Consider the following 11,593-nt stretch of genomic DNA (forward strand, 5'->3'; position numbering starts at 1 on the left):
ACGTGGAATAAAATTTGTTGGAAAGTAATTAAATGGACCAAAGTCGAAACACATTTGATCGTTCCTACCGCCGGGACATTCTAAAACATAACGCATCACATGCTTTGGCAGCGTGATAAGTAATTAATGTTCATTTGCATATCAAAGTGTGCAAAACAACCTGTTTTTCCCTCTGATGGTTTCAAATTAAAAGCATCAATCAGACGCTCCGACTGGGAGAAAGAGACGCTCCACCAAAAAATAATTACAACTTCAGCGACAGATGACGGTGGATTGTGAAATAAATGTTCTATTATGTGTCAGAGGACTTTTTCTGCCACATATTATTAATATTCTGTCCATGCATCTCACGTGGTGCAGATCATATCCCCACCACAAGGTGGCACTACTGCTGAGCGGATCCTTATTTTGCTAATAAAGCCACAGTTTGAAATCCTGCAGGTGTGGAAGGATCCTGTTGACGCCTGATCAGCGACAAGACGCAGACACTTGCAGCAAATCCTCCAGGTTGTTATTATTATTCCCGGGGACGTTGTTGTGCAGGCGGCCTCTGCCAGTGGTTCAAATGTTGGGAAAATTCAGGTGAGCTTGGAAAAACATGCTTGATGCAACAGCTATACGAGAGTTGTTGTTTTGTTTTGTTTTTTTTACATATAATTGTATTTAGCACCAGAAGGTTTAATTAAAATGAGCTTTGTTGAGATTGTTGTCATTTTCTGTCATGATTATTTGACTTTAATTTTTTTGTGTGTGCAAAAATAGACATTTTTTTGTCACTAATACTCTTGCACAAGAAAGAAAAACTTTGACGTTTAAATTTAAAGGTCATTATGAAATCGCGGCCCCTGAACACACATGTACGTCACCATATTGAACAGTTAATTATTGTATTACCTCTATCTTAATAATACTTTGTCTTTATTCAATCTTCTTTTCACGCCTTTGTCTTAATCACCTTGTTTTAATGTATTTCCTTGTTGATGGTGCTATATTGATCTATTTTCCTCGTTATGGTCTGTGATGAGTTTACCTCAAACTGATTAGTTTAACCTTTTCTTGTGTGTGTGTGTGTGTGTGTGTGGGTGTGTGTGTGTGTGCGCGCGCGCGCGTGAGCTCCATTTCTGTAAAAAAAAAAAAACGTAAATAAAGGCCATCTGCTCCGATATGTAAACAGCGCCGGTGGCTCCTCCCCGCGGAGGGCGTGGCCTGCCCCATTGTCCCGCCCCCACATGGCGGGCATCCTCTCCTCCCATTGGCTGCCAGTTCGGTTGGGCCAGCCCTCGTCGCGCGCGTCGGCACGCCCCCCGCCCCGGATCGAGGACAAAAACAATCGGCATCCCTCTTCCAGTCCAACACAAACAAAGCGGAACAAACTGAATCTCATCACCTTTTTTTTTTTTTCGGTCGCCGACACGGATCCAGCGAGGGAGAAATGGTGTCTCCGGTCACAGTGGTGAGTTTATCAGCGTGTAGCGGCTCGAGACTCACGAAGCGAGACGTCTAGATAGAAGAGAGGGGGAGAAAAAAAAACCACAACAAAACCTCCGCAACGTGATTTTATTGATTCCGCTCAGACGCTCGACTCGCGTTTTAATGGTTCCCCAAGGTGGCCGTGCCGAGTCCCAGGAGGTCTCTCACCTCCCGGGTGGTTAATTTTAATTTTAATTACAATCGCAGCGGCTTTGTGTCATCCTGTTATCCTCAGGTTTATTTCATGTGCGCGCGCGCGTGGCTGTGCGCGATTTCCCGCACGTGAACTCAACATCCCTGCGTGGTTTTGTTTGTTTTGTTTTGTTTTGTTTGTTTGTTTTTTTGGGGGGGGCACATCCCACTGAGGGACGCTTCCACACATTTCCAAAGGTACAAAGAGGAAAGAAAAACAAAAAACGTGTCATGTGACGACCTTTTTTTGGTGCCTTTTTATTCCCCTCTTTCCTGTGTCCTCCGGTCACGCATGCGCCGAGCAGTTGCTTTTCTTTTTTAATCTTTTTTTCATTTTTTTTTTTTTTTTTTTGCTGGACTTGTGCTTTATTTAGACTCAGTTGTTTCAGACTATGTGAACTGGCTGTTTTGACAGACGGAAAAAAGACGCGAGGTGATGACGTCACAGGGTTTTTAATGAATAATTGAAGCGGCTCGAGCAGCTTCTTACTTTGACAGCAGCTATGAAATGTTATCCCAATGATGAAGGATGGTGTGGTGGTGAGACTTGGCCTGAAGTGAACCCCTGGTGTGTGTGTGTGTGTGTGTGTGTGTGTGTGTGTGTGTGTGTGTGTGTGTGTGTGTGTGTGTGTGTGTGTGTGTGTGTGTGTGTGTGTGTGTGTGTGTGTGTGTGTGTGTGTGTGATGGAATGAAGGTCCAGTGTTTGCTGGACCTTTATCAAACCAAGGCTTCAGTATTTCAGTAAAAGAAAAGAAAAAAGCAAAGTAAAGGTCACTGTTTGATTAAAAAACCCTTATTTCCATAGCGCCGTACACGAGAAAGTGTTTTTGAGATAATATTTATAAAGAAAACAAAGACTAAATCAGAATCGGCAGGGTTTTTTTTGTCATGCAATGTATGAAAACCCCCACAAAATCTCCTCTTTAAATAAAAATATATATAAATATCAGCTTAAAAAAAATGTGCAGCTGTAAGAATAGTGGAGACGTGAATCAGTTTGTGCAAAGTTGCAGGTGAGGAGAAAAGGAAAAGCTTTTTAACAGGAAGAAACCTGCAGAACCAGACTGAGACCCGGAGGTGGAATAATTGTATTTTATTTAATGAACATTTTACGTCCTCTTTCCAGCCCCTGTATAAGTTTCTGCTAAGTATCAAGCGTTTAACCTTTAAATATTTATAAACTATAAGATTTGCTGCATCCTGTCACACATAATTGACAGGTTTGTTTTTTTTCTTCTTGATGTAACGGATGAACTCTGGTTCTTTACAGACGATCCTCTCTTACCGGTGCACAAACCACCCAACGTTATCGCAGCGTTCTACAGTTTAACCTGCGATTTATTTAGGTTTTTTTTTTGTTTTTTTAAAATTAATTCACAATTTGTTTTCTTGGAAGTTTTCACAAAATTGCGTTCTGCTCCAGAGCTTTCGTTTAATCTTCCTTTGTACGGTGACTTTGACTTCACCGTACGTGACCTCGGATCATCCTTGTTGTCGAAGCAGCTGTCGGACGGGAGGAAACGTTACGTCGAAGTTACGTCGAAGTATTATTGTCATGTGACTCGCATGCCGGCGCTGGACTTAAGTTACAGTTTCCAGTCGTCACGCTCGGTAACGCCAGAGTTTACAGCTCTTTAAATATTGACATGGATCACGTTGCTAATGCTGCGAGCGTCTGACCCAGAACGGCTGGTTGGATGTCTGGGATACTTTTTTTTTTTTATACATTATTTTCTGGCCTCCGTTATTCTATAAGTGTGCAGATCAATGAGGGCCTTCTCTTTATGCGTCTGTATATATAAATATATATATATGTGTGTATATGTATAATTCTTTTTAAATTAATCGAATAATTGTTTGAGACCCAGTTTAGGTGGAAAAAAACGCCTCGTTTTCGTTTCAGAAAAGCTTGGCGTTTCCACGGCAACGTTTTGAAATTCATGTCGTCGTCATGTTTGGGTCACTAGTTGGCGCTGCCGTTTTGTTTTTGTCATGAAACCACACACACACACAAGAAGAACAATAGGCAAAAACATTTTACAGAAGACATAGCGAAAAACGAATTTTATTTTGAAAAATTTGAGTTTCACCTTTGTGGGTTACCGTAGTTACTGTTGCACTTTTGCTTAAACTCAGGTTAGAGCTTGAATTTATTGAACGATGAAGCCTCATTTAGTTTTTTTTTATTTTTGGGATTATTTATATGCAATTTTAACGCCGAGGACAATCACTGCCGTGTTTACATGTTTTTATTATGGTGACAGTCAAAATAAAAGCACCAAGTCCCAGGAGAACATGGACTTCGAGTCGTGACGCTCTTGAAATTTTGCAAAAATATAATATTCGATCAATTAGTGAAGTTTGTTCTTTCTTCTCCAGCCCCACACCTTCAGAAAAGGTCGCAGTGCTCTTCTATTTGGAGTTATACGGTATTTGCTTGTTACTGTGTTTTCAGTGTCACGTGAACTGAAATTTTGTTTTTTCGCTTTGAATTAAAAAAAGAAAAGAAAGAAAAGGGCGCAGTGCTCTTCTATTAGAAAGTATACGGTATGTACTTGTTACTGTGTTTTCAGTGTCACGTGAACTGAAATTTTGTTTTTTCGCTTTGAATTTTAAAAAAAATTAATAAAATGGTGCAGTGCTCTTCTATTAGAAACTATACGGTATTTACTTGTTGCTGTGTTTTCAGTGTCATGTGAACTGAAATTTTGTTTTTTCGCTTTTAATTACAGAAAAAAAAGTAGTGTAAATGGGATTCAACTCAATATGAATAATTGATAGACTTTCCACGATGACTTTGTTGTGCGGCCCGCTATTAGAAACCGAGGGTCAGCGCAACCTGCTGACTCGTCAGTAACCGTGCGGAACGGTCAATCATTAACCCTCGCCTTGGTAAACGAGGCGACGGACGGCTGCTGGCAAACGGCCCCCCGTCCTTTTATCCGACCGTACGAGGGTGAACTTGAAGCCGACCCCGAGATAAACAAAAACGATAAAGACGACAGCGGAGCGATTTATGAAATGCAGCAGGTGATCGTGTTTACGTTGATTGGATGGAACGATGCGCCGCAATCACATTTTTTTCTGCTAATGGGATTACGGCGGCGTTGGTACAGAGTGTGAGCTCCTGATGCCAGACGGGATCGTCGTTCCTCTCAGCCAGTGGAGCTCAACTCGTTTGTTTGAGCGGCGAGTTAAAGGACATGACTTATTTAGGAATATCTGTGTGACGGAGGAGGGAAAAAGACTGCGCCCCTCTTCTTGATCTCTTAAGTTTATTTTTGTTGTTGCATGTTTTCCCACACTTACATGTTTCAAACACATTTTAAACATGAATAAATATAATGCGAGTAAATAGAAAATGTAGTTTTTAAATTAAGGGTTTTTTAATGACTGGTTGGGAAACCCTGAGCAGAAACTACTGCAATCCGTTACCGTCAATACACACACGTTACTACACACACACTACTGTCACTACACACACACTACTGTCACTACACACACGTTACTACACACACGTTACTACACACACACTACTGTCACTACACACACACTACTGTCACTACACACACGTTACTACACACACGTTACTACACACACACTACTGTCACTACACACACACTACTGTCACTACACACACGTTACTACACACACACTACTGTCACTACACACACACTACTGTCACTACACACACGTTACTACACACACGTTACTACACACTCACTACTGTCACTACACACACATTACTGTCACTACACACACATTACTGTCACTACACACACTACTGTCACTACACACACGTCACTACACACACGTCACTACACACACGTTACTACACACACATTACTGTCACTAAACACAGTGTGTAGTGACAGTAATGTGTGTGTAGTAACGTGTGTGTAATGACAGTAATGTGTGTGAAGTAACGTGTGTGTAGTGACAGTAACGTGTGTGTAGTGACAGTAATGTGTGTGTAGTAATGTGTGTGTAGTGACAGTAATGTGTGTGTAGTAATGTGTGTGTAGTGACAGTAATGTGTGTGTCGTAATGTGTGTGTAGTGACAGTAATGTGTGTGTAGTAATGTGTGTGTAGTGACAGTAACGTGTGTGTTGTAATGTGTGTGTAGTGACAGTAAGGTGTGTGTAGTGACAGTAATGTGTGTGTTGTAATGTGTGTGTAGTGACAGTAACGTGTGTGTTGTAATGTGTGTGTAGTGACAGTAATGTGTGTGTAGTGACTGTAACGTGTGTGGTAATGTGTGTGTAGTAACAGTAATGTGTGTGTAGTAATGTGTGTGTAGTGACAGTAATGTGTGTGTAGTGACAGTAATGTGTGTGTAGTAACGTGTGTGTAGTGACAGTAGTGTGTGTGTAGTGACAGTAATGTGTGTGTAGTGACAGTAATGTGTGTGTAGTAACGTGTGTGTAGTGACAGTAATGTGTGTGTAGTGACAGTAATGTGTGTGTAGTAACGTGTGTGTAGTGACAGTAATGTGTGTGTAGTACCGTGTGTGTAGTGACAGTAATGTGTGTGTCGTAATGTGTGTGTAGTGACAGTAATGTGTGTGTAGTGACAGTAGTGTGTGGGTAGTGACAGTAATGTGTGTGGTAATGTGTGTGTAGTAACAGCAATGTGTGTGTAGTGACAGTAATGTGTGTGGTAATGTGTGTGTAGTAATGTGTGTATAGTAACAGTAATGTGTGTGTAGTGACTGTAACGTGTGTGGTAATGTGTGTGTAGTAACAGTAATGTGTGTGTAGTAATGTGTGTGTAGTGACAGTAATGTGTGTAGTAACAGTAATGTGTGTGTGACAGTAACTTGTGTGTGTGACAGTAACAGGATCGATCCCAGATCCCAGCAGGACAAAGATGTTTATCTTCTCTTGACAAACAGTTTCGATGCTCCAGGAGAAGCTCCAGTGTTTGTTTCTCCTGCGTTCAGCCTGAACCAGCAGATAAACCCAGAACCCAGAACCCAGAGGTGACGGAACGGAGGGACGTAGAAAAGATTCCCGTCGTGACGCCGGAAGGCTGAGGAGGTGGAGAGAGACTGACGTGGAAATGTGATCAGAACATGTAAAGGTGTTTAAACGTGCATTACCACATTGAATGGATGGTTCAAGAACTGGTTCCTCTACATGTTGATGCTTCGGCTTGAAGGAAATGACAGATGAATGTCTCACACACACACAAACACACACACACACACACACACACACACACAAACACACACATGGATGTATATGCATACAAACACACACACATAAAACACAGTTGCAAATACACACACAGACATGCACAGAAAACACATAAAGACACCGACACATGTATACACACACACATACACACACAATCATGTATATACACACACAAAAACATGTATACACACACACACATCTACACACAAAAACATGTATACACACACACACGCCTACACACAAAAACATGTATACACACACACACCTACACACACAAACATTTATAAACACACACCTACACACAAAATCATGTATACACACACACACACATATACACACAAAAATATGTATACACACACATCTACACACAAAAACATGTATACACACACCTACATACACACACCTACACACAAAATCATGTATATATACACACCTACACACAAAAACATGTATATACACATAAACACACACAAAATCACATATACACACACACACACCTACACACAAAATCACGTATACACACACACACACACACCTACACACAAAAACATGTATAAACACACACCTACACCAAAATCATGTATACACACACCTACACACAAAATCACGTATACACACACACACACCTACACACAAAATCACGTATACACACACACACACACACCTACACACAAAAACATGTATAAACACACACCTACACACAAAATCACGTATACACACAAAAACATGTATACACACACACACACCGACACACAAAGCATGTATATACATACACACACACAAAAAAATATGTATACACAAAGAAACATGTGTACACACACAAACACACATAAAACGGTGCATAAACACACACACACACACATATATATACACCACAGAGGCATGCAGACACACACACACACACACACACACACACGGCTTTATGTTGAGATTGTAGTCATTTGTGGTCTGTTTGCTATCTTCACTCCAGTTTTTAATCCTTGCCCCCACCCTGACGTCCTCCGTCCTCCACATCTTGTCCCCGTAGCGCTCAAACCCCACCAAGTGACCCTTCCCTCACTTCCCCTCCTCCATCTTGGTCTTCTGGTCCCCCGCCATGTGAGCGATTCTCAGAAGCGTCGGTGGGTGGTCGTTCTCCCTCCTCCGCTGACCCGCCGGGGCCTCCTGCCTGTGGACGGAGAGAAATATGACTTGTTCTCACTGTTACAAAGGAGAAGTCCAGCCTCGGACGGGACTCGCCGTTCTCACACACACCCGACACAAAGGGGGGGGTCAAAAGGTCACACGGAGTCGGACCAGGGGTGTGAGAGAGAGAGAGAGAGAGAGATTTTTTTTTTTTTTTGGACATGTTTCCCCTTCGACTTTCCGCCTCGGCCACAAGACATGGGCCCGTCTGGTGCATGGCGAGAAACTAATGAGCACACAAATCACCCCCCTCCCCCACCCCCCCCCTCCTCCCTGCCTCCGCATCGCCCGTTAAGCAACATGAAGTTGAACTCTGCCGTGACAGGATCTGAACTTTTAAGATTTTTATAACAAAATGTGTTTCGTCTCCCCGGTTTATTGTGGCTTCGCTGCAGAAAACAGTTCTGCTTCAATAATCGGGATCGTTTGGTGTCATTCTAACGTGTGCTTTTCATTTTAAATCTTTTTTTCTTTTTTTTTCAAACAAAAGATTCAAGAAGCAGCTTTAGAGTAAAATGTGATTATTGAATGTTGGCGGAGAGTTACATGAAATACCTTTTACTTCTCAGACGTGTGTGTGTGTGTGTGTGTGTGTGTGTGTGTGTGTGTGTGTGTGTGTGTGTGTGTGTGTTAAGGGGAAAGGAGAGCCAGGCACGCTAACCACTAATGCAACTATTGTGTGTATTTATATATGTATACATTTATATATGCAAGTGTGTGTGTGTGCGTGCGTATGTATATATATATAATGTATTAAATGTATTTAATACTAATGTGAATTTATATATATACACACATACATACATATATAAATTCACATTAGTATTAAATACATTTAATATGTTATATATGTATATATATAATGTATTAAATGTATTTAATACTAATATGAATTAATTTATATATATATATATATATAACATATTAAAGGTATTTAATACTAATGTGAATTTATATATGTATGTATGTGTGTATATATATAAATTCACATTAGTATTAAATACATTAAATACATTTTGACATGTCTGGAATGATAATTAAAAAAGCAAAACAAAAATAAAACCCATATTGTTCAGTTGTTTCTCGACCACAAAGACAAGTTCCAGCAACTTACTGAGATTTTTTTTTTTTTAAAGTCTTGCGCAACTTTGTAAAAGGCACCCCTTTAAACCCCCAGGTGAAGAGCGAGGGGCCCAAGCTGGTGCCGTTCTTCAAGGCGACGTGCGTGTACTTCGTCCTGTGGCTGCCCACCTCCAGCCCGTCGTGGTTCAGCGCCCTCATCAAGTGCCTGCCCATCTTCTGCCTGTGGGTCTTCCTGCTGGCGCACGGCTTCAGCTTCCTCGGCGCCCGCTCCAGCGCCCGCAAGATCCTGGCCGGCCTCATCTTCTCCGCGCTGGGCGACGCCTTCCTCATCTGGCAGGAGCAGGGCTACTTCGTCCACGGTGAGCGCCGCGTGCTTTTGTTTTTGTTTTTTTTTGCCGTGGACAGAAATGTTTGTTGCGGTTCGCGTGTTTAGGAGATACTCATGTTGAGGGTTTTTTTTTAAGGTTTGTTATTAGATACTCTCGCGCTGTGACCCGAAACAAACACTGACAGGAGAGGAAGTGAAGAAGACATCGTCTCATTTATTGGTCCGGAAGGCCCGTCGCTTTAGCCCGTGGCGGCTAGGCTAGTTAGCTCATGGCTAGTGGGTAGCCACAAACAACCGTGATGTCGGGTCTTCAGATCGTATGTCAATGAGAGTCTTCCTCACGACTCCACATCTGGACACATTTTCCAACTTTTTCTTTCTGCGTCTAATTCTTCTTATTCGCGCGGCTAGCTTTGTTTGTTAATTTAATTGCACATTGCTAATTCCTTTGTTCCATATTGACCCATCAAGGGTGTTGATCAGGGAGTGGTGACGGCGGGACACTTCGAGCTTCTTGTGTGTTCTATATCGTGTGTTCTATATCGTGTGTTCTATATCGTGTGTTCTATATCGCGTGTTCTATATCGCGTGTTCGTAATGCATTCACACTCTACACAAAATGTCCCACAGGCCTCCTGATGTTCGCCATCACGCACATCCTCTACTCGTCCGCCTTCGGCATGAGGCCCGTCAACCTGCGTGCGGGCCTGGCGATCGGCGGCGTGTCGTCGGTGAGCTACCTGCTGCTCTACCCGTACCTGTCGGGCCCCTTCACCTACCTGGTGGCGGTCTACATCGGCCTGATCGGCTTCATGGGCTGGCGGGCCGTCGCCGGCCTGCAGCTGGCCAACGACCCGTGGACCTGGACCAAGCTGTCCGCCTGCCTGGGCGCCGTCCTCTTCATGGTCTCCGACCTCACCATCGCCGTCAACAAGTTCTGCTTCCCCGTGCCGCACTCGCGGGCCATCATCATGGCCACCTACTACGCGGCGCAGATGCTCATCGCGCTGTCGGCCGTGGAGTGCCAGGACGCGGAGGCGGCGAGGAAGAAGTGGACATGAGCGGTTTGTGGCGCACGGCGAGCCCCCCCCCCCCCCACCAACTCACCCACCCACCCACCCATACCCGCTTCCGCCCCGAGTGATCATGGACACGTCACGCTGCCAGATCCCCCGACCTCCCGGGCCTTCATCTCGGTGTGGCGCCCTCGCACCGCTGTTACCATGGCGACCGACCCCCACCCCCACCACCACCACCACCAGCCTGTCCGTGGTCATCGCCCCGTTATCCCACTCGCATGGTCGTCTTACGCGTCTTCTCAGCGTGAAGACTGCGTGGTGTTATCCTCAGCCCTGCAAACCTAGAGCGGCGGTCTCGCTGCCACGTTACCATGACGACAAGAGTAGTAATATTAACCTGCTATATATATATATATATATATATAGTATTACTTTACTTTTAGCCATTTTAATTTGATGGGAGCGTGTGTGTGCGTGTGCGTGTGCGTGTGCGTGTGTGTGTGTGCGTGTGTGCGTGCGCGCGCATATATTTGTTAGATTAACATTTTACCTCGATTTCAGTCTTTCCACACACTGACCTCCGACCAGTAACACAATTCACCCTTTTATTTTCCTCATGTTTTGTTGCCAGTGACCTTTTCTTTTCTTTTTCTTTTTTTTTTTTTGTGTTTGCCGTTCCTTTTTTTTTTTTTGGTGTATGTTCCCCTGAATTAAGGGTGCTATTCTCAAAGTGAGGATCATACCCTCGCGTGTTCTATCATCAGTGGTCATTTCCATTTCACTCACAGAAACCACACTGCTTTTGCCCCCCCTACCCCCACCCCCCCCCCCCCCACCCCCCCACCCCCCCCCTCCCCACACGGGTATCTGTCAACATGCTGTTATACTGTTTCAAACCTCGTTCCAAGTGGCAAAAAAACGCATCGGTTTTTTTTTTTCGTTTCAGAAAAGTTTTGCCTTTACGCGGCAACGTTTTGAAAACCACTTAAAACGGCGTCGTTTTTCCACGTTGGGCCACTAGTGGGTGCTGTTGTTCACTTTTTCCCGGGAGTGTCCGGACTGGGAGTCGTGACTCTTCCGTTTCTGAGTGTCCATCAAGACAGTGGAAGCGATTCCA

The 11,593-nt window shown here is 43.6% G+C and overlaps 1 protein-coding gene across 1 annotated transcript; it reads left to right on the forward strand.

The window, feature by feature from the left end:
- Positions 1-1,432: 1,432 nt before the first annotated feature.
- tmem86a (transmembrane protein 86A) lies at positions 1,433-10,518 on the forward strand (the record flags this gene model as incomplete). The annotated part of the gene is made up of 3 exons (XM_080505614.1): positions 1,433-1,453; positions 9,224-9,488; positions 10,088-10,518. 3 exons carry the CDS (start codon positions 1,433-1,435, stop codon positions 10,516-10,518), a joined length of 717 nt encoding a protein of 238 aa, XP_080361740.1.
- Positions 10,519-11,593: the final 1,075 nt, after the last annotated feature.

This window comes from Blennius ocellaris, assembly GCF_963422515.1.
Source record: "Blennius ocellaris genome assembly, chromosome: 11".
Lineage (NCBI taxonomy): Eukaryota > Metazoa > Chordata > Actinopteri > Blenniiformes > Blenniidae > Blennius > Blennius ocellaris.